The sequence below is a fragment of the Silurus aristotelis genome, assembly GCF_946808225.1.
Source record: "Silurus aristotelis genome assembly, chromosome: 11".
Taxonomy (NCBI): domain Eukaryota; kingdom Metazoa; phylum Chordata; class Actinopteri; order Siluriformes; family Siluridae; genus Silurus; species Silurus aristotelis.
In genome coordinates, this window is record NC_139584.1 from 14,241,648 (window position 1) to 14,266,186 (window position 24,539).

The 24,539-nt window shown below is 39.1% G+C and overlaps 2 protein-coding genes across 4 annotated transcripts in view; one reads left to right on the forward strand and one right to left on the reverse strand.

The window, feature by feature from the left end:
• The window catches only part of aopep (aminopeptidase O (putative)), a 74,000-nt gene that overhangs the window by 25,356 nt on the left and 24,105 nt on the right, over positions 1–24,539 (forward strand). For all 3 annotated transcript variants that reach the window (XM_083553647.1, XM_083553649.1, XM_083553648.1), the window contains exons 8-13: positions 8,455–8,557; positions 8,768–8,875; positions 9,171–9,214; positions 12,498–12,558; positions 16,886–16,948; positions 17,978–18,061. In XM_083553647.1, the coding sequence (XP_083409773.1) occupies positions 8,455–8,557; positions 8,768–8,875; positions 9,171–9,214; positions 12,498–12,558; positions 16,886–16,948; positions 17,978–18,061 (463 nt within the window). The remainder of the gene's footprint in view (positions 1–8,454; positions 8,558–8,767; positions 8,876–9,170; positions 9,215–12,497; positions 12,559–16,885; positions 16,949–17,977; positions 18,062–24,539) is intronic.
• The window catches only part of fancc (FA complementation group C), a gene marked incomplete at its 5' end in the record, with an annotated part of 63,739 nt that continues 62,035 nt past the window's right edge, over positions 22,836–24,539 (reverse strand). Inside the window, one exon of the transcript XR_014535577.1 lies at positions 22,836–24,143. The remainder of the gene's footprint in view (positions 24,144–24,539) is intronic.

Below are 24,539 nucleotides of genomic sequence, written 5' to 3' on the forward strand. Positions count from 1 at the left end.
TAGAGGGAATCATGCTTGAAATAGCAGTTGTTGTTTTTTTCAGCACAAAATCTGCGTGTCTTCGTTAGACAGCTGAAAGAAAGAAAATCACTTTCCAGCATGCTAACGATCCAAAGCACAAATCCAAGTCCAATTCCAAGGAGATGATCAACGTTTTTTGGAACAATCCAGTCAGAGCCCAGTTCAAAAATCTGTCGAAAACCTGTGGAAGGATTGGATTAGGGCTGTGCACAGGATATCCTAACCTGATATATAATTATTTTAAAAGGATGAGTGAAATAAAATTGCTAAATCAAAATATGATAAATTGGTAGAATCATAGAAAGTAGAAAGAACTGTTAAAATAGATCCCCCTTTAGCATTTAACATTTTAAAATTCTGTTGCTATCAATATCACATTAGAGGTGAAAAAAAAAACACGATTTTCATCACAAAAACACTGTATATTGACTTTAAACTGTCTATAATCGGTATTGCTCTTTACTAATTATACACAAAGTAGTGGCATAAATAGTGATCGTAGTGTGATCACTTCTCTCCATAATATTGTTAGAGGTCATGTTGTTATTATGTTATCCTGTGCCAAACCCATGCTTACAAATCGCTGGTCATTATGACATTTCTGTCATAATCAATAATAAATCTTTTGTCTGCTAATTTGTAAAAACACACAATTCTGACTAGGAAATGACCTCCTTCTTCATATATTATACTACATTATATTAATGATGCTATACAATACTCTATATTGCATTGGCTCAATACTGTATTTGATTTAATACTAATTTTACATAGACCTTTTTAACTTGTAAAAAGTAGTTTTTATTGAATTTATATTCAGATTTTATTGTATCAAACTGGATTCAAGTAATTAGTTATCAGGGACTTTCAACAACTTTCAACAGTCGCTTTCTTATAGACCAATTATATGTAATGCAATTATATTACATACATAAAATGTATGTAATATAAACATTAGGTAGTACAGCAGGTGTCAGGTCTTACAGCACCAAGGTATCTGGTTCAGTCAGTTCTTCTTCCTTTGAGCTTGTGGGTTTTCAGGTTTATTTTTTACTACTTCAAATACATACTGGTTTATGGATTGGCTCCTACTTAAAAAAGTGAGAAATGTGTGTCCATGGTTCTTAAATAAAACAGGTAAAATTATATTTTATTCATTTATATTTATTATTTATATTTATATTTATTATTTATATACATATATTTAAGTTTGTTAAAATGTTAGTTAAGGCAATAACTTTTAAAATAACAAGTTATGGAGAATAAATACAGGGTTGTTCTCTCAAATAGAGACATTAACATATTTTCCAGTATTTTTCATTTTTTCATATCTTTTCATGCTTGCATTATCCAAGATCTGATACACCATGTGATCATTAAAGAATGTTTTTACTACTGGAAAAGTACTGCTGGGTTGTGTGTGTGTGTGTGTGTGTGTATGTGTGTGTGTGTGTGTTTAGGAGCACACCTACACATGAATTCCGCTGCTCCAGCAGGGAACATGTCTGAATTGGCCTCTTGCTCAGAAGACTTTAATCTCTGGGATTAAATGTTCAGACTTTTGCATTTTGGGTTTCTATTCAGTATCTTAAAAAAAAAAAAAGGAAACCGGTCTCTGGAAAGCTAGACTCTCGCTAACATACAGTGAAAGTAAGAAGAATTCACTTAATTCATGAATATCTCAAAACTGCTACTATGAGAATGCCAAATTGATCGTTGAAGCATGCTTTCAGTGTATATGGATAGATGCAAAGGTCAGCAATAGCATTAAAACCACCTGCCTAATATTGTGTAGGTCCCTTTTGTGCCACCTAAACAGTTCAGACCAGCATGGATTCCACAGGACCTCTAAAGATGCTGTGGTATCTTACACCAATACCTTATTAGCAGATCCTTTAAGTCGTTTAAGCTCTGAGGTGAAGCCTCTTTGATTAAGAATCCAGCATATTTTGCAGGTACAAACCCAATTCCAAAATTCTGGGACACTGTGTAAAAGGTACATGCAATGAAAAGAATAATGAATGCAATGATTTGAAAATCTTGTAAACCCATAATTTATTCACAATATAACATAAAAAACATATTCAATGTTTAAACTGTTGAAATGTACCATTTTAAAGAAACATTATATAATACATTTTATGGAAAAAATGTCCAAAAAAAAAAAAGGTAGGGCCATGTTTACCACTGTATAGCATCTCCTCTGCTCACATTGTCCGTATATACATCCCAGAACTGAGGAGAACAGTTGCTCTAAAACCTGTTTATTCCTTTCAACACTGATGTGCCATTCCAGAGGTGAAGCTACCCATTCCATAGGCAGTAATGCACCCCAATCCATTAGAGATGTAGTCACTTGAAATAAGCGCTCATGGTCCCTTTCCTCTTTAGTCACATGTAACATCCATGATTTCTGAAAAGAATAAAAAATGTCGCTTATTTTTCATTCAATTTTTAATATGTGTGACATGTACATAGCTTCTTGTATACATGTTAGAAATGCTTTATTCTGCATTTGTGGATTTTATGGCCAAATTGTGTTCACAGACAGTGATTTCTGGGGGTGTTTCTGAGCCCATATAGTGATCACAGGCAGCTTGTATTGGTTTACGCCATCTATCAGACTGACATTTGGAATATTTAGAGGCCAAACCAACAACTTGAACTCTTTGCTATAACCATATCCATTGTCAAACCCATCCCTGTACAAAATTTCTATTTTGGAAGACAGATAATCCTGACAAAAGATGATTCCGCCATTAGGGAATAATGTTACAATGGAGGAGTGTACTTGAAAACAATCTCGGTAGGTGCTAAGCGTTCAAGTAACATCCGTATAAAGGCCAGGACCCAAGGTTTGCCAGCAGAACTTTGCCTAAAGCACAACACTGTTTCCAACAGCTTGCCTTTTCCCCATCCTTGTGCTATCCTTTCCCAAGTAAGCCCGGGAGTGCACACGATGTAAAAGATAAACTTCCGACCAGGTCACCTTCTTCCATTGCTTCACTGTCTATTTCTGCTGCTCACATGCTCACTGTAGATGTTTTCAGTGGTGGACAGAGGTCAGTCTGGACACTGACCAGTCTGTACGCACTGTGTTCTAACACCCTTCAATCAGAGCCAGCATTAACTTGTTTCAGCAATTTATTCTGCATCAGCTCTCAATTAGCTCTTGTGTTTGATCATGTTTGGTAAGACTTCACTCCTCACAAGCATCAGTGAACCGTTTGTTGGTCCAATTCTTTTTCTTTTCCTGCTTTTAACTTGGAGAACCTGCAGCATAATATATCTCACACCAATAACAGGTGCCATTGTAACATTGTTTTGTTTTGGCTGATGTGTGTGTGTGTGTGTGTGTGTGTGTGTATGTATGTACTGTATATATATATATATATATATATATATATATATATATATATATATATATATATATATATATATATATATATATATAATATACTGAAAAAAACTCAGTGAAAATACAAAAATGCAATAGTATACAATGTGCATTGTGTTCATACTGTGCTTTGTACATGAATCTTTTCAGCACACATGGGAGAGCCCTAGAGAAACTTTTTCTCCAAAAGAAAAAGTTTTTGTATGCGAGAGATTGAAAGTGATTTCCATCGATTTTGAAACAGTCTGATGACTAGAAGCAAGTCAATTCATCCATTCATGTGGAAGTGCAGACTGCAATGAGCAGTCAGTGTATTATGTCTTTGATGAATGTCTATTACTTCTTTCTCATTCTCTGTTTTTTTTTTGTATCTTCCTTTCTTCTTTCCAGCTGCTTTCCAAATTTCATGGCATACCTTAGACTGTGACCTGTTGGTTTTTTGTTTATACTCAATCAGCCGAATTGTTATTTGGACTTACTGAATATTTCTCTCTCTGCACGTATGCATTAAAATATCATAGCATCATGCATACAATCATAAATGCATGTAGAAAGAACATTAACTTGCTTTTAAACAATGGTTAAAAACAAACCGTAATAAGACCATTCTGGGAACATCCTCATTTGCAGACTATTTAGTACATTTGAGAATTGTATGTATTTTCTATTTGAGAAACGTAGGAAATCAGTGGACCCAAATGAGAAGATACATTGACAGAAACACTAGCACATATTCAGACTAGGTGTGAAAACACATAGGACCAGTTTGCTTCCTTAAATCAACACACAGCTCTCTGTTGCAGGGATAAAAATCATTTTTAATGGCTGACTGATTTGTGGTCTCTGGTGAAAAGCACACTGTTCACACTATTGTTGTTTTGCTTGTGTTCTAGAGTTTCCCTCTGCCCCCCCAGACACTTCATGGCTGTTGAATTGAATGTTAGTGAATGCCAATCTTCTGTGTTTATTCGCTCTCTCCCTCCCTTAACTGTCTGTCACAAACTCTTTCTCGGCTACACTGAGAGGCTACGCTGCTTTTCTTAAAAAAAAAAAAAAAAACAACAATAAACAAATAAAAGCCCACATCAGAGTTATTATGAGAGATAGAGTGAGTGTTAATAGGTATAATTGTGGCGCCATTTCAGTCTTACAGTACAAAGCATAAAGACGTCAAGAGAAGTGAGGCAAAAAAAATGAAAAATGGCCAGTGCTGGTTAAGATTTTAGCATCTCACAGACATGCATGAATGCTTTAACAAGCCATATTTCCCTCACCTGAGTGAATTCTGTACCTGCAAAGATATTGAAGGTATTCTTGGCTGCCACAGAACTGTGAACTCCCACATACCAGGCGTGGCTCCAAGTGAGTGTGTGTTCAGAGTGTCTTTTAAAGAGACAAACCAGCAAAAAATACACATCATAAATCACTTTCATATAACTCTAGTAGCTATTATTGATTTCTTTCAAAAATTCACAGAAGTGCAGAGTGACAGGGTCTGACCCAAGATGACAATCCAATCTACTGTATGCGACAGATTTTCAGGTTGTTTGTAGGCTTTTTATGGAATTATGGTCAGCGCCGGCAGATATTTCTACGACATTTCTACATTAATCCATACAGTGTCAAGGTCACATGTTCGAAATAACTTTTCTTAGCTAGATTCTTGTGACATGGAGATGATATTCACGTTGTACTTCTGTGTGTCTGTTTAAAATGATCCTTAGCACGACTATGCTGTATTTATATAGAATGATCAGGTTTGATTTTGGAAGCGAGCCAAACAAGGTCAAGGTCACTGAAAGGTCAAATGTCTACAATAGTTTTCCTTACTACTCACTAGCTTTTGTGCATGTGTCGTATATTTGAAAGGTATTTCTGCCATACAATTTAGTAATAAAAAAAACACTCGAAAAAAGTCACTAGGAATGTCACTGTTGGTGTCAAGTTCAACGTGTTTAATTCAGCTTAATTTGAGCAAGAATTTTTAAAGGTTGATTAGTTAGATTGTTAGCTACTAAAATCAGTCGCAAAGTTCAACCTGCAAAGTTTTTCCTGCATTCTCAATAGATGCATGATTATGCAAAATAACTGTAATAGAATTTATAATTTGCAGTGCTGGACGAAGTACACAAAGCATGTACTTGAGTAAAAGTAGAGATACAATATGTAAAATATGACTCCAGTAAAAGTAAAAGATCTCCCTTTGAACTTTCATTTGAGTAAAAGCGCAAAAGTATTTGCCTAAATGTACTTAAGTATCCATAGTATTATGATTTATTATGGCTATAATGTCTTATTATAATTTTTATCACAAGATTCTCTTTATCAACTCAGTTTATGTGGAAAGACTCTAATGTTACTCTTAGCACAATCTATTAATAGAATGAAATTAATGAGTCAAACACTGATTGATATCTAATAAATTATCATAAGCCCAAAAAATAGTGCAAATGAGGCCACGGGTGCTGTGGTAAGTTCGAGTCAGAAGTTTCTTCCACCATTTATTTCTCTCAAAATGTTCTGCTTGATGTTGGACTGTTGCTGAACTCTATGTTCTTGATAAGTAGGTACCACTATCCGGCAATGGCGGTTCCAGCTTGAATGACGCCCTGATTGAACTACGCTATGACTCAACGTCTCCCCCATTGATTAGTTTTAGTTTTAAAAAGCTACTGCTTCAGCTACTGTCACTGGATGAGTAAGATATTCTTAGAGCAGTCCACAAATTAGGATGTATTTCTAAGAGCTCAATTTCATGTATAAATATTACCCTAAATGCGTTTATTGCGCAATTAAATACACGTCATTGTGCCCAATTTATCAAACTTTCAGAACTAAGAACCGAACAACTCCTTGCCTAATTGTAGCCATTAAATACATACAACATCTTTATATGTCTTTTAATTTAGCCTTTTAAGCTGTGCTGGAGATTCCCCCTGAACCCAGTCCAGGACCTGTTTAGTACAATCACAGAAAATCTTCATGACATCACCTCAATTAAAGGTAACCAAATCAAGTTGTTAAAAAAGTGCTTTTTAACTACAATCAAACCGTGAGGCAACAGTGCAAATGAACAGCAAATATAAATAAATAAATGGGCGGCTTCCCATGTCGCCTATGCCTAAATCCGAAATTGGTTTGGCAATCAAACCAAGTTTAAAACAGTGCATGCTCTACCCTGATTTATGGATTGCTGCGTATTCCCCAGTTAAGTTTTGACTCGCTCATAAATAAAAAGAAACGACTGATTCTGCGAAATGTAGTCAAGTAAAGCGTAAGATATTTGACTTTAAAATGTAGTAAAGTTAAAGAGAAAGTCTCCCGAAACAGAAATACTAATTAAAGTACAGATACGTGAAAAAAACTACTTAAGTACCGTAACGAATTGCATTTACTTCGTTATTGTTCACCACTGCTAATTTACAAAAGAATTAGATCACCACAATTCACCCAGATGATGATGGGTTTAATTTTTAGATCACCCTCAAGCGATTCTTCTCAAGGTTTCTTAATTAAATCATCTCAGAAAGTTATTTTTTTGACACTGGCTTACTGGATAACGTTTATAGGGAACAATCAGTCAATTAAAAATTTATATTTTTAATCAATGTATTTCTGTATAGCTACAGAAATGGTGGTGGATCCAGCGGTTAAGGCGCTGGGTTGCCGATCGGAAGGTCTGGGGTTCAAGCCCCGGTATCGCCAGGCTGCCACTCTTGGGCCCTTGAGCAAGGCCCTTAACCCTCTATGCTCCGGGGGTCCCTTACGAGGGAAATATCAAGGTCCGTGACGTCGGAGTGACGTGGGGCCGCCTTTCCGTGGGCTCGCCACCTGCAGGAGGGACCGTAAGGGACGGTGCTGTGAGGATTGGGCAGCAGTCGAAGGTGGGGGCCTGCTTAGACTGCTGCCCCCGCGACCCGAATTACGGATAAGCGGGAGAAAATGGATGGATGAATGAATGTATAGCTACATTGGACAACCGTTTTACAAATAAAATAAAATTTTAATAAATGAAATTCCAGAATGAATAAAGTCTTGAATGTAATGTAAACATTTGTTAATGTCACTAATTATCAGATTGATCCACACACTACAGGGACGCTCCAAAATGTTCTTTACCAATTTGCTTGCAATAACTTTTCCACCCAAATCTTGAAATGCCACAAACTGATGTACATCAGCTTTAATAATGCAGTGTGCACCAGGAGGTTCTAATAGCCATCTAGTTTAGGTTTTCCTGATTAAACAAATGCCCCTGTGCATTGGCTTGACAATGGCAGAAAACCAAAATCATCCTTGTCTTTTCAGTGATGCCTCCCCACTCATCTAAGAAGGAAAGGGGGAAAAAAAGATGATTTGTAAGAAAGTAGCGTGACCCAGGCAAGCGGCGCCTGTGTATTGATCCTGCATGGCCGGCATTGCAAGAGCCTCTTTATAGGCGAGCTCGGTTAATCTCCTGATGTCGATCGATGCTTTTAAACTGGGGTAATGATCACACATGCAGCCATTGCTCCAACTATGTTTATTTGCCAGTGTCTGCTCAGGAAGGAAACAATCTATCAGTCATTAGCTCTGAGGGCAGAGTCAGGCAGCAAAAAAATAAAAGAATTGCAGATCTCAGTCAGGCTGCATTACTCAATGATGTGTGATTTGTATATTATACATAATATTAATAAACAGCTGCTGCACAGGTCTTTCACTTATATACAAAACAGGATGCATTTTATACAGAAGGACATTGTGCAAAGCTAGCAAGTCTTCAGCTTTTTATATATTACCTTGGCCTACTTGGAATTGGCCATAAACTATTGTGATCTCGTGTACCCAGGTCTGCCTTCTGTAAGCGGAAAGTGAGTAGACCTGCTATCATTTTGCAAATGCATGCATATCAGGGGCATTTACTGGGCTATTAAGCGAGTTTTAAATGCCTACTGCTGTCAGGGTAGCCCCAGTCAGACCTCGGGCGATGTGGCATTTATTTTTGTCCTCCAACAGCCGTCAACCTGCTAAATGTGCTGTACCTACATGCCTTACAGGCCTAATAAGGATACTACAGGAGAGGTCAGTGAGTCTGGAGCCTCCATTGTGAAGCATGCCCTTAACCCAGGAAAACCATTCATGCAAGTGCACTACCTCAAAGTAAGTCTGAAAACACAAACTGTGAGGAGCTCAACAATTAAAGGGCTTTGGAGTGTACAAGATATCTAAGGTTGTGCAACATCTAAGACCTCATAATGTTAGATTTATTCTGGGTGGATGTAGTTGTTGGTCGTAATATATTGACATTTTAACGTTTTTCCTTTTTTCTTCTATACTAAAATGTTTATATCATTTGTGTGTCTCTCAAAGGGTTACTTTCTCCTGATGTTCCTGGCTGCTCAAGTGGGTGAAGATGAGTTCTTAGACTTTTTGAGACTTTTTGTGAGAAGGTTTCATGGGCAGCTTATTCTATCTCAGGTACTGAATTTTTATGTGCACACAGAAGCCTACAATCACAACTAAACCATGTACAAAAAAAAAAGTATGTACATTACTTCTGGGTTTTATGAAATACCAAATATATTGCTACTCCCATGCTTTAATGCATAGCAAATGCTTTCCAAAATGCACTTGGCTCACATTGGCTTATTGGATTTGATTAGAGACTGAATGCCTAATGTCTATTTTGCAAGGGACACATTCGTTCACTGGTGTGGATTTTAGATTTAGGTTTTGCAAGTATTTGCTGATGCTCAGTGTCTGTTTCATGTAGGACTTCCTGCAGATGTTTTTGGACACATTCCCAGCCTTGCAAAGGTAAGCATGAGCTATAGTACATTATCATTCAAACTGCTGAAAGGTTAAATATCTCATAATATTAAATAACTCAATATATTAAACATGTTATTAGATGCTTCCAAACCTATGCATTGACATTGAAGGATTATTACAACGCTATTTAAAAGTCCTTTGTTTATCCCTATCCAGTGACAATCAATAATCTATTGATGATAATTTCAACATCGAATCAATTGGGACCAAAAACGTTCACTACTACTACTTTCGGCTGCTCCCATAAGGGGTCGCCACAGATGATCATCCATCTCCATACTACTCTGTCCTATACGTCTGCCTCTTTCAAACCATCTACCTGCATGTCTTCCCTCACCACATCCATGAACCTCCTTTTTGGCCTTCCTCTTTTCCTCCTTTCTGGTGGCTCCATCCTCAGAATTCTTATATGGATATACCCCATGTCCCTCCTCTGCACATGTCCAAACCATCGTGCCCTTTTCACTTTTCCTTCTAATAAACTCATTTCTAATCCTGTCCATCGTCGTCACTTCCAATAAAAATCTCAACATCTTCAGCTTTGCTACCTCCAGCTTCACCTCCTGTCTATTACTTAATGTTACTGTTTTTAAATCATACAACATCGCAGGTCTCACAGTCCTATAAACTTTACCTTTCACTGTTGCAGATACTCTTCTATCACAAATCACTCCTGCCACTCTTCTCCACCCACTCCACCCTGCCTGCACTCTTTTCTTCACTTCTCTAACACACTCTCCATTACTTTGCATTGTTGGTACCTGAAATCCTCCACCTTCTCCACCTCTTCTCCCTGCAACCGCACCACTCCACTGCCCTCTCTCTTATTCACACACATGTACTCTTTCTTACTCCTACTCACTTTCATTCCCCTTCTCTCCAGCGCGTACCTCCAGCTCTCCAGGCTCTTCTCAACCTGCTCCCTACTCTCACCACAAATCACAATATCATCCACAAACATCACAGTCCATGGAGACTCTTGTCTGACCTCGTCCATCAACCTGTCCATCACCACTGCAAACAGGAAAGGGGACAATAAACTTTCACTCATAGTCCCAATTTGACCAATTTCTGTGCAGCACACAGTGGATTTGCAGTAAAGACTTGACGATATTGTTGGCAGAGGTCTAAAAATGGAACTGTTTGGTTAGTGTGTACAGATGAGGATTTAAGAGAGCGGGACAGACTAGCACTGCTCACGTTAGACGAAGCAAAAGCATGGGATAATGCTACATTTGACTGAAACTTAGACTAAAAAACACAAAGAAACCACCCAGTTAGCTCCTATGTGGACGGTCAGGAAGGTCCCCTTGACCACAAGTTTAGCATGTGACAAGAAACCAACATGGCTGCTCGCAGCATCAACAGTAAACATACTAGCACTGGTTTACATTATACTCCAACATTTGATTTAGATTAGCTAAACATAAGAATATATAGTTTGCTGTTTTGAGGAGATAAATATACGAGTCATGAGTCACAGTTAGGAAAAAAGAAAAGCAGCCTTTAAAGTCCACTGGTTTCACTGTCAGCGAGCAGACAAAGAGCATTGTGAATAATGTATGAAACCAGGAGCCACGAATGAAAAAAGACTTCTGGTTAAAAAACTAACAAACATCTCAAAAACTATATCTTGGGTAACTTTAAACAGAGCATCTTTTAAGCCCAACATGCTAAACGCTTATGGTGATATTTTTCCTTAAACTTCTGTTTATTAGTCCTAAGGGGCCATGCATTTAAATATATTTTTTTGTGATAACTTTCTTGTGGACTCAACATTTTAAAAAGTTGTTTTCTCGTTATCATCTATCCACCATGCTGCCGCTAGAACATTCTCTTATGCCGATTACACCGAAAAATTAAGTACTGATCACGAGGAAACAATGCTTGTAATGTCAAAATCACAAGGAAACGAAGTAATGATAATGAGAACAACTTTTGTTATGGTGAGCTCACGAGAAAACAACAAACAAAAAAAGATTAGAATGCAAGGCCTCGTAGGGCTTCAGTAGATTTTCTTATTTACATCGCCTTTCTTTTTTCATCTATTTAGCTACACTGGACTTTCTGATTATGCAGCAACATCCATGCAGTCTGCAATAGCTTTGTGTTTTGTGGCTGTTCTAGCATCCGTGGAACATCAAATCAGTCCAAACAGTGGTTGCATTCTATTTGCAGATATCAGTTCAGGTGGTTCAGTCCAAGAAACCTTCTCTTTCACATGGTAAACAGGCCAGTTCAGTCCTCCGCCTGAACAATTCTAAACAAAGAGTGATTTTGTTATTTGACAAAAAAAATGACAGCAGGCAACAATCTTCACATTTTTTCGCTTTGTTCTCTCTATTTATCTGCCTGTTCCCATTCGCCCCCGACATTCCCTCAAGCCCTAGAATCATCTCTATTTGTCCGACGCTTTTGACTTTGTTTTCCTCCATCATTCATATGATCTGTCCACGTCCATGTCCAGAGGACTGAAGAATTATCAATAAAATGTGAACAGTGAATACATTTGCTGCTCAGAAGCCTAAAAGTCCATGATGAATTGGTAGAATAGTACAATGATTGTTTACTGCTGATGAACTGAAGAAGATCATTGAGCAGGGTGAATTCTAGGGTTATACAGTATATGGGATTTCTTTTTGCATGCCAGAATAAGCCTAGGGTTAGGGGTCCAGTTAAATTCTGCTGTGACAGCTCCCTTTTTACATTCAGATTATCGTAAAAAAAAACATTTTTACATGTATAAAATTGTTCCATTTAATAAATACTTTTAATCTCCCCCCCAATTCAATCAAGCCAAGATGAGCTTATCACAGTACACTCAAGTAAAGTCAAATTCTTCATGAGACTTCATAAGACTATCGGAGTTACAGGCAGTACAGGAGGGTGTAGTGTTTTTTTTTTGTTTTTTTTTTTCTTTCTTTTTTTTTTAAATAAATGCTGGTATTTCGTGTGTGTGTGAAGAGAAAGAACATTTACATAGTCTCTATGAAGGCTAGATATGTGTTGATTAATCAATTAATGAATGTTAATTTAATGTAATACCTGCCACGTACAATTCCATCAGTTGATTATATGTGCGAGTGTGTTTCTGTGAACTTATAATTTTGAATTCCGCTTTGAAAGAAAAACTAAAAAGTTTTTTACTTCACTACAATATCAAGAATACTCCTGTAGTATGAATATATAGAGTACAGCATTTTTCTCATTGAAATAATTTTTGTGCTGAATTATAATAAAATTTTTTTTGCTTCTTATGTTTTTTTAGGCAAGGCCTCACTCTCGAATGTGTTTACTCGAACTGGCTGGATACACCTGGAGTTCCGAAGGTGAGACACAAAAGAGCGAACGTCACTATGCGTTTTGAGCTGTTTGTTTAATTGGGAAAGGTTAAACGTGCTCATTGTAAAACCTGTGACTGCTCCACACGCCTGTGCTTTTCAAAATTCTTTTTTTTAACCCTGCAGTCAGATGGAAGATTATATTTAGTGGTGGAACGGTATACCTTCATGACTAATTTTTATCTCTATTTAGCTTTCCTAGCCTGTTTAAACCACAGTGCCATTAGTGCTTCATACAAATGATTATAAAATCATGCAGGGCAAATGTAATCCATTCATGTGATTCATCGTCTCTGTTCCGAGTCGCTCAGGTTATTATTGGATTTGACGATTGTTAAACACTTTGCGAGGAAATTTGTCTTGATCCCAGGCTGAGATAATATTTCTGCTGCCGCATTCATCTTGATGCATAGCGCTCCGCAGGGTGTGTCCAGTCTTTCCTGCTGAATTCTCCATTACTGTAAGTGCTTTTGAATCAAGTGACCGAAGCTGACGCGCAAGTTCAGGACGTATCAAGCCGCACATTCTCAAGGTGCAGCTCATGAGCGTTTCCTCTTGTTGGTTTTTACCCAGTCAGAAAGTCGTTCAAATTGAGAAATATCACTCGTTTCCTGAGACAAGAAGGTTAACCACAACGTGTCACAATGAAATGTGTGTTTTGGGCTGCGAACAAACCCCGAAAAAAATACATCTGCGGAATGCCGTTTGAGACCAATATTGAATACGTAATTAATGAGTTGTATCATTCCTGTAACATTCACGAAAAGGTTATCGTTTCATGGGTAAAATGATGAATGTGTTCACAAGTGCTTGGTAGGTTTTTCCTCGAATATGCATCGAGTTAACAATGGCAATGGGCGTTATTTTCTCAGTTTGGCAACTTGATAAGAAAAGATCTTTTCCCTATGTTTTAATAAGCATTTAAAAAGTGCGCAAGTATCAGTTGAATCGCTTTAATTATAGCGCACCGATTTGAAGCTGTTACTATGGGCTTGATAACATATATGAACGTGCCTCGAAAAAAAAACGGCAGGAAAAAGTTGGCTGTACAATACTCGTTCTCTCTCTCTCTCTCTCTCTCTCTCTCTCTCTCTCTCTCACTCACTTACTCACTCACAGAAGGCACTGGAAACACACATGCATAGTATGACTAATGAGATCCAAATAGAGCTTCTTTTTTTTCCATTGAACTATTTTTATAGACTTTGGGAATTTGTGAGTATTTTGCAGCAAGCCTGTTTTACTCTCATGGCCTCTCACACAGTGGGTTATGGAAAATATTTTGATATTCTAATTTAAATATTTGCAATTACGAGAAAAAAATGAGATTCGACAATTATCTCCTCTTGTGGTGTGTGAGCTGCAGTATGGGATGCATAAAGGTGTGCTAAGGAATAAAGTGTCATTCACTCAAATGTCAGCCATGCCTCCTCAGTCTGTTGTGAAGCCATAAATGTCTTTGTCACCTTTCTGTGCGGGGAGAGTGAAGGTGTCTTAATGCTTCTTCTTCTACTTTTTTTTGTGTTGAGCAATTTTTTATTTTGTGGCAGCATGTTTTTAAGTGAACTCAGGAAGGGGAAGGAGATAGGTTGAGAAAGAAGAGACTTGGTCCAGGCTATGATGGTAATAGGAGAGTTTTACAGGCATGGTGTCTGATTATACCCTGAAGGCGGGGTTATGTCCAGCCTGAAAGCTGCCATTAGAGCAATAATGCAGCTATGCAATGCAGCTCTAGTTGACAGACACCATTAACTGCCTAAGAGCTAAGAGCTGTGGCCTGCACACTGCCTCACTCCAAATATGTTCACAGACATACTCTCACACGCATACCTACACACACACACACACACACACACACACACACACACACACACACACACTTGTCAACAGTAGTAACATAGGGATGAATTGCTAATCTTTTTTTTCAAACTGATACAATACTGAAATAAGTGTTAATCATTCAGGAATATGGCTACGTTTAAGTTTCACATAAACAGCGACCACGAAAAAGAAAAATACCTACCAGTTCATTCCATTACGCCTTCCATTCCATTAAGCAGCTCAGATTTTTTGACTCACCTAGTGATGTGTGCTGATGTTTCTTGCCTAGCATGCTTTGTGCTGATATCGGTGAACTCCTCACACTGGAATGTGGAATATTCTTTCTTCTATTATAAGAAGATATCGGTACTAATGCATCCCTAGTCACAGCAGCACACTTCGCTTCGTGTTCATGTAGCAATATTACACTAAACGATGCTCCAAATATCGCAAACATTAGTTTGAGTTCGAAGGTAAACTACAGGTCTTAATAAGACAGGGAATTTTGCCATCGACTGATACCGAGTTTGAGAAATGCTTTCCAACCAACAGCCCATCATTCATTAGTGAGTAACAGAATTGGATTTTCATAGCAATTGCTGTTAAATGCCTTGTTTTATTATTCAGTTGTTTGTCCTGAAGTTATTCTGTAACTACTGTGAATTATTCAGTAACTACTGTGCAGCCAATAGGAAATGTACTGTATGTAGTTACAAGGTGTGCAGTAATAGATCAGCATGGTTAATGACTGCAGCTCAGCACATGTGTCAGAAACCACATTCGTCACGTGAGGAGCTTTCCCTTATTTACTTTGGTAATAGTTGTAGTCGTAAGTCTTAGTTATGCATGTCGATTCAAATTGAGAAATACAGAACGCCTGTTGTGTTGGTCATTTCCAGATGTTTCGTATTGCCCAGGAGCAATGTTGGAGTCAGGTTGCTTACTGTCTATCCAGTATTCATTTTAAGTTTGGGTTGCGTCGATGTCATCTCACCCCTTAGCGCTTTCCAATCCAAAACAGAAATATTTTCATTGCCAAAGGTGAGAGTCTAAAATCTACCCCTCCTAAGAATGTTTTCTAATCCAGATCCCATTCCAAGATCATTTCTTGGTCATGCCTCCGTGTCCAAAGACATCCTATACAATTGTGTGACTCCAACTTTGTGGGAACAGTGAGAAGAAGAACCACACACGATTTGAAAGGTCAAGTGTATCAATACTTTTGGCGATATAGTGTAACTCTTCCATCAATGTGATGTTTTCCACTGACTCGCTCATGCTCTAAAAAGTGGGTTGTGTTCCAAAGTTTCCACATTGGAAACCAGTGTATGAATTGCTCCAACACTGGAGTATGGGTAACCAATCAGATTACAACCTTGTAGTAAACGATTCTGAAGCTTGTTGGCCAGAAAATGTTATGAGCTGTCTGTGCCGAGACTATATAAATAGAGAATTAAATTATATGGTATGTACTTAAGCAAATATAGTCCTAAATTTATGCACTCATGTCTGGGATGGGATCTGCCAGCACCTGAGGCTTTGTCCACACACACACACACACACACACACACACACACACACACACACACACACACACACACACACACACAATTATACAGATACATAAAAAATCTGTACAGTATTAGTGAATACAATAATTTAATAATACAAAGAAAAACAGTTCTGCAGTATAAAACTTTCCATGAACCTGTTTGTGGTGTTAGGTTTCTCTTCTCTTCTTTCCCTACTCTTTTTTCTTTATCTATTTGTGTATTTGTGTGTGCGAGAGGTAGAGGTGAAGAGAGAGAGAGGGAGAGAGGTGGAGAGTAAGAGAGTGCTATAGCTCCTCCCCAGGCTGTATAGGAGAAAGCAGTGTTTGATTACAATGAGGTTCTTCTCCCAGACGTAAACTGCTACTGCTGTCTGGCTCTCACTGGATACCAGCTACTGCACATCTGTCTCTCTGTCTCTGTCTCTGTGTCTCTCTCCCTCTCCCTCTTTCTTTCCTCACTCACTATTGCTCCTCACTTATTCTAACCTTTGTTTCTCTTTATCATTTCTCTTCCCTGCCTGTCTTTTTTCCTTCTACGTTTCCCCCTGTCATTTTCCACTCGGTTCCTCCCCCTCTTCTCTTCTGTCTCTTCTCCGCTGGGTTTTTCTCTCACTCATCCACTGTGTGTGTGTACGCGTGTGTATGTGCGTAAGGGAGAGAAAAAGAGAGTGCGCACAAGAGAGAAGAGCAGTGTACTGGCAGAGCAGATTGTAATAAGGTTAAGTGCAGCTTGCGTGAGAGCTTGAAGGAAGGAGAGAGAGAATGAAAGAGCGAGAAAGAGAGAGACCGGACGACTGGAGGAGTGGATCAGAAAGGAACTGACGCCCCATTTCAAGTTAATGAGGGAATTTTTCCGTCTCTCTCTCTCTCTCTCTCTCCCTCGCTCTCCCTCTCTGCCTCTCTTTCCACTCAACATTCTCCTCCTTTCTTCCTTTCCTTCAGTGGCTGGGAGAAGCCAGCTCGACGTGGTCACACTCTCCGCCAGTCACACAAGTCACACAGGAGGTAAGTCCTTCATAACTCGTGCTTTTAATGTGGAACAGCTGTCTACCAGGTAACCTCTGAGCAAGTAGCACTTGTGGTACACGACTTTCTAACTGTGTAAAAAGTGAGCTGTATTGTGCTTTCCTCGTGCCTCTTATGTCCTATAAGGAATGTGCGAATGTGTTCGGAAGTTAGTCATGGCTGGAGCATCACTCAGCGGCTAAGAGACGAAATCACAGACTGCAATTCTATTTTGGAGCAGAGACTAAAAACAGATGCTTTTTTCAAAAGAAAAAAAAAAGTGTCTGTGCTGCAGGTGACATTTAGCCACTCTGTCTGGTGCTCAGGGTTTGAAATAGTCTTTCTCTTGACTGTGAGAGTGCCTGCTGATTTTCTGATTTTCTTTCTAACTGTGACTATTTCATTATAGTACTGGCAGAGGAACAGTTTTGCGTCATGATAATGGAATATGTGTGTTGTGATCATGGTATCAGCAGTGAGCCACTCCGAGAGTCTCGCTTATGACTACTGGTCGACTCCAGTGTTGCACCCTGACTTAACAAATGTTTCATTTTGCTCTCCTTTTCTGTGTTTGTGTACATTTAAATTATAAGAGAAACCCAGAGTCCGTCTTTTATTCGTATTTTGACCATTGTTGGTATTTTGCTCTTTAAACATAAAAATTTGTGATATAGTTTAGTTATTGTCATATTGCCGACCCTTAATCCAAGGTTTCGTGAAGTTGTGTGTGTGTCCGAGTGTGTAAGAGACGGAGAGTGCTGTGGCTCCTCTGGTATTGCAAAGACGCTTTGTAGGCTGCATAATTGATTTAGGCTCTCTAGTGTGTGTGTGTGTGTGTGTGTGTGTGTGTGTGTGTGTGTGTGTGTGTGTGTGTGTGTAAAAGAGAGTGAGAAAGCGAATGGTGTTTAATAAATTTGCCTTATAACAAGCAGTGTACATATTTTTCTACGTTGTTTTCCCTGTCAAGCGTATTGTCAGTTGAGTTCTCTCTTTCTCTCACTTTCTCTTTCTCCCGCTGTTCCTCTGCAGGTTGTAAAATGGATGCACCTCAGTTGTGGCGCTCGAAAGGGCACCAAGCGGAAGAGAGCCAGGCCCAAGGTGATCTTCAAAGAGGTAAGACCCCGCCAAGCTGGCTTTAAATAGCTCTTGTATCACCCTCACATCCTCCTCTGTCTTGTCCTTTTTCTGCCTCCTAACTCTCTCTTTATTTTTTTTCCCTTCCCTAATGATCTCTTCCATCCACCAGCGGATTCTTTTGTTCAAGTCTGCACGTACGATTTGGTTTTTTTGTTTTGTTTAGTGTTGTTGGGTGATTATCAGATCTGACTTTGTGGATAGTGTTAAGAGCTAAGGAAAGGCCCAGTACAGGGAAACGGGGGTGGGCATTGTTCTTTGCCCATATTTCTTGGCAACAAAGTGCCAGGAAGAGCCAGACGAGGACAATCAGTGATTTGGAAACGTCCTGAAATGGCTTGGCTGGTCATTCGACATGACATCATGGGACAGCCGTGACTCAGCTCACTTTGTGTTATTCAGAGGAAGCGTTTAAAATGGCCCTCTCCAGCGCTGCCTATTGCTTTGTGCGCGCATGCTTAAGACTAGCGACTGCTTCATACGTCCACCCTCTGATCTTTCATCTATTACGCGTCGTTGTGCTCCGAGATACATTTATAGTAAAGGAAGAGAACCAAAAATGGGAAATGAGATGTGTAGATGTATGGGAAAACAGTAGGAACTGACATGTTGGCTTTACAGAAAAAAAAATTTGACATCATACGTTACATCCGAACGGCAAAACTGTGTTTCTGAATGGGTTGTGTTTGAGTTACAGCAATGAGGTCATTTCTGTTCTGAGTCTCCGGTCGGATCGGTGGTAGGGTTTTGTGTGTATGAGGGTGTGTGTAGCTGGAGAATGTGCTAGAACACAATGCCTCTTTACAGACTTGTGTGAGCAGTAAAACACTTGAAAGCTGTGTTAACAGGAGACCCGTTGACTGTTTTGTGTCAGAAAAATGTTACACTCGACATTCAGGAATTTCGAGAAATCTGAACTGTCTGTCGGTGTCTGTCGTGTAATTATATTATTTTCTATCCTTCATTTTTTTTTTATAAATAAAGAATATTTCTTCTGTGATTACACAGGGAAAGAAATGTAGTTTCGACTTAACACAAATATCTGCTTTTTTGAAAAGACGCAGCAGTGCACAAACAGCGGCTTCGCACCTACCCGGCAGGTTGATGTGTTTGCTCCAAGTAACTTCAGAGAATTGTGGGACGGGGTTAGAGGGTGAAGGGGGGGGGGGGGGCATGAAAAGAAAGAAAGGCCAATTACAGTCTAGTTGGCTCCGTGCAATGGGCCGGGTGGCGAGAGAGGGAGAACGAAAGAGTGATTGTTTGAAGTGCTGCCATAAAAGCCAGGCTGAAAGGAAACACTAGTGACCCCTCACACACACACACACACACACACACACACACACACACACACACACACACACACACACACGCACACAAAACACTCCCCCATCATCCTAGTGCTTGCTAGCAGAGGATGACGGGAGCCCCAGAGTTCTCCAGGTGTATTTTATATTACTTATTCACAGACTTCAAAAGCAAGTTGCCCATCCCCTGCCTGTTCATAAATCAGGTTTGGGTGCTGCTCTTAAACAGGGGGAAAGCGCAAGGCCCCAAAGTGCAGACGTTCCCCACAGTAATTACATCATCGCTAATTGGCGCTGTTGAAGGCCAGACACCCCTCAACTAAAGCCAGACTGAGATCAGGGGCATTTTAATGTGAAATGAAATATTTGCACCGGAAAAGAGTTGATTTTTATTGCTTTAGTGGGTGGGTGTGCACGAGCAGATATATATATATATGTGTGTGTGTGTGTGTGTGTGTGTGTGTGTGTGTGTGTGTGTGTGTGTGTGTGTGTTGAGGAAGGTTTTCTTTGGTATATTAGTTACGCATATGTGCTAATGAGATTCATTTTGCTTCATTTTCTTCTTAATAAGGGAGAGAGTTTCTCTGCCCTGGCAAGTTTTTAGAGGGAGAGAGAGAAAAAAAAGAGAAAGTTTTTGTGACTCCAGGATCATCTCAGCTTTCAGACATTTTCATGTCTCCTTTTCCCATCATCACATGGGATGAAATAAAAAGGGGAGTGGTGGCTCCAGCGGGGAGTGGTGGCTCCAGCGGTTAAGGCGCTGGGTTGCCGATCGGAAGGTCTGGGGTTCAAGCCCCGGTATCGCCAAGCTGCCACTCTTGGGCCCTTGAGCAAGGCCCTTAACCCTCTATGCTCCGATAGTCCCCTTACGAGGGGAATATCAAGGTCCGTGACGTCGGAGTGACGTGGGCCGCCTTCCCGTGGGCTCACCACCTGCAGGAGGGACCGTAAGGGACGGCCCGAATTACGGATAAGCGAGAGAAAATGAATGAATGAACTTTTCCCATCATCGCATGGGATGAAATAAAATATAAAAAATAAAATATGTGAACCCTATCAGCATTAAGTCATCAGATTTCTGCTTGATAGCGTGTGCTTTGTCTGTTTCCATTAGCTAATGGGTAACTGGAAATTCAAATAGAAAAGGAAGCTCTTCACCCGTTTGAGGTTTACGTCTTGTGAAATCGCTTTCAGTTCACATAGTACAAAGACTGATAGTGAATTGGTTTCATTTTTTTTTGTGCAAGTCATTCTCCTTACGCTTCACCTCTTTAAACCAAAGGCCCGAACTGTGGATACAGACGTGTGTTTATCACTACGTACAGTTTTGCCGCTAGATTCAATGGACTTATTGATGATAATAAAGTGAGAAATTCTGACTACAAAAGCATAACCGTTTTTAAAAGAATCTTATGCAGGCATTTTATTGAAGTGCCACTTTAAGGACCCCATTTTGACTCACAGCAGCATTTATTCGCTGCATGTTGAAAAAAAATCCCATGATCTTAGTGTTGAAAACTCTATAAAACACCGGAGAACAGTATTTTACATATATCTTTACATATACATATATCAAATTAATAATATATGCGTGTATTTCTTAGTCTGAGCACAAACGTCAGCTTAGTATTGTTAAATAGTCTATAATAGAGCAGCATGGACTCTGACCCACAGGGCTGAAGGAGGCTTGCTGAATTTACGAAATACCCATTTCACAGTGCTTAAGTGCTTCACTGCAGATTGAACTCGATTTACCTGAGATGCGTTTTGTAAAGCTTGGGCGTTGATGTTATGTTTGTACACCGTATGTTGTACATTTCTGGAGTTTTCTTTTGCTGCAGGACCGTATATCCAGTAAATCGGTTTTCCTCTCCCTGTCTCTGCCCTGTGTCTGCTTTCCCCCAGTCTGAGTGGCTAAATCTGATTTATGAAGAGGAGAGGAAATGGGTGTATGGCCCCTCATACTCCTCTCCAAAGCATCACAGAGATACCAGATTGTGTGTGTGTTTATGAAAGGATAGTTGACTGGGCTTGAATCATACTCACTCTGTTACTAAGCTCGAGCACGAATCTATAGGACCTAAGACTTAAACAAACACAATGATGCATAAGTGAAAGGAAAATCACAGTGTGTGCGTGTGTGTGTGTATGTGTTGGTGCAGACATGATGGGGGAATGGAGCATGCATGTCCTGCACTATACATATAAGTGCTCTTAGACACACACACACACACACACACACACACACACACACACACACACACACACACACACACACACACACACAGAGGAAAGTGTAAGACACAGGACACCTCTCCATTGACTTGTGACCGGCTTGCATGAGGCACTTTCTGTGTGTGTGTGTGTGTGTGTGTGTGTGTGTGTGTGTGTGTGTGTGTGTGTGTGTGTGTGTGTGTGTGTGTGTGTGTGTAACATTTTTTAAGAAGAACGTTCTAGAGCCTGTGTTTAAACGGAGAGGATCATGTAAAGGGTAGGAGCTGCTGGGCGGTGCAATGCTGGAGAGAATATGGCATGAAGTCATGTGCTTTTTATTGTACACATTACACGCACGTTACACTCTACATTCCTCACGCAAAGAGAGAGTTTAGGCTACACACAATCGTGTTACAGTATGTTCAAAGATTTTCGTCTTCACATACAAAATTAATCCGATAATATTGAGTAGGATTTAAACAGATTTATTCTAACTTCCAGGAAGGAAATTTGTTATTCAGGATGGATGTAAATAATATCATCTTTAAAGCAGTAATGCATAGCTATAAGAACTGAAAATCAGGATCCACTTATATTTTGCACTCTCTGATAATAAAAAAATAAAATAAAATTAAAAGTGCCTAGAGATTTCCAGCCCATACTTTTGTGTGTTTAGTCACGGTAGGTCTGAGCCACCTGGTCATAAATAAGAGGGAAAACAGAATTTATGTTACTTTTGATAGACTCACTAGAGAACCACAAGCATACCAGAATTTACTACCTTTAAATATTGTAAAAAAAAAAAAAAAAAAAAAAAAAAAGAGAGAGTAGGATTGCATTCCTTCTACTGATTTTTTTTATTTTTATTTTTTTAAATACTTTCTACATTGATCGATATTTGTATCAAAAGGTCGGGTTCATTATTTCCTATTTTATGTATAAATTATTTAAAACAGCGAAATGTCCATCTAAGCTGTTTGTATGAAAGAGAAATGTCGACTCACTGTTTCCTTTTTTTTTTTTTTTGTCAATTCATATATACACTAACATATGGTAACATGTTGACTGCTATTTGCTTAATTAATACAGTCCTGTAAATTACTTTTCTTTTTTTTTTTTTTTTTCTTTTTTTTTTTTTTTTTTTTTTAGAACAGATGTCTAGTGTAAAATGTCCCTCTCTGTCCACTTTAACAATACTATTTACTTACACACACAAAAAAAATAAATTAATTAAACAATGTATTGGGATACCTGACTTTTCCAGCCATAAGTTGTTCTTTCCCAATCTTTTACCTACAGTTGTATGGAATGTTTTTGGATGCTGTAGCATTAAAATTTCCATTTGCTTGATCTAGAAGACCCAAACCTGTTCCAGCATGACAGTACCCCTGTGCACAAAGCCAGCTGCATGAAGATATGCTTTACATCGGTCGGATTGAAAGATTTCCTGCTATAGAGCTCTGAACTCAACCCTAGTGAATGATAAAAAAAAAAAGACCCCAGGCCTCCTCACTCTACATCTGTACCTGACTTTAGTAATGGCCTTGTAGCTGAATGAGCACAAATCTTTAAAACCACACTCCAAAATCTAGTGGAACATTTTCCCAGAAGAGTGGAGGTTTTTATAACAGCAAATAGGAATAAAACATGGAATGGGATGTTCAAAAAGCATTACTGTTCTAGTCAGGTGTCCACAAACCTTTGTTCATATAGTGAACAATATTGTAGTTGTCATATACATGACTACCATAAGTTCACATCCTTTCATATGTATGCTGTGTAGTGTTGCGTATAGACAGTATGTTGTGTTGTAGGGCTAAAGTTACAGGTCAACAATGGCACAAAATAAAAAAAGGCAGGTGGAGTGGGTAGCTTAGTTGTGAAGGCTTTGGTATTTGGATATGAAGATTGTGAGTTTAAATCCCAGCCACACCACGCTGCCACTCCTGGGCCCCTGAGCATGGCCCTTAAGCCCATAGCTGCTCAGTTGTTGGAATGATCGGAGTCTCTCTGGATAAGGGCATCTGCCAAATGCCATAAATATAAAGTTAATATGAAACAGGACTGTGCAACGTCCTTTTGTAGAATCTGAATCTCATACTTTAATAATAAAATCTGTTTTCCTTTAGAATCTGCACAAATCAGGGATTGTTGATTTCCTGTATCTCTCAGTTTGATCTCTTGGGATAGTTTATTTAAATTTCTGGTACGGTTTAGAAAATGATATAGTATTTCCTATTATAAGATTACAAAATACATATTAGATAATGTACGCTATGAGAAATGTACACAAGTTTTTAAGAGGCAATTGAAAATATTGCCAAACCGATAAAAAAAAGCCAGTAACCCATACTGCTGTGTTGTATCGTCTGTGTGGAATTGTGTGGTATATGGTGTCCAATTTCAATCACTATTCTTTAATGGCTCACTTCAGCACTCTGACCACTCTGGCTCTCTCTTTCAACGCCTGAGCCTTTTTTTTTCTGAATTTTCTCAGAGGACTCCTGCTAGAGGTTTAGGCAGCTTTTAATGTGAGTGCCTTCCTGAAAGAGATAAAAGAACAGAGTAAAAAATAAATAAAAAATCAAGATCTGTCATTTAATCCCATCTGTGTTTGTGTTTCGCGTGCAAAGCGGAAATGGCACCGGCCAGGAAATATATAGTCACATACAGCATTAAGCGATTATGCACGCCGTCTATGCCCCACCCCACCCCCGTCCATCCACCACTGCTCAACACCAAAACTCCAGCTGGTTTCGAGTAAAGTAGCAATTTGTGAGTAAGTGCTCCCTCATAAATGTGCAGTAGCCCATAGTGGTCAATCAAATTGCTGTTTTTTTCCCCCCTCCCTGATGTCTAGCCCCTATGAAGGGGCCTCGTCTGGTGGGGAAATGAAATCAATGCTCCCACATTAAAATAAAAAACCCTACGCTCTGTGA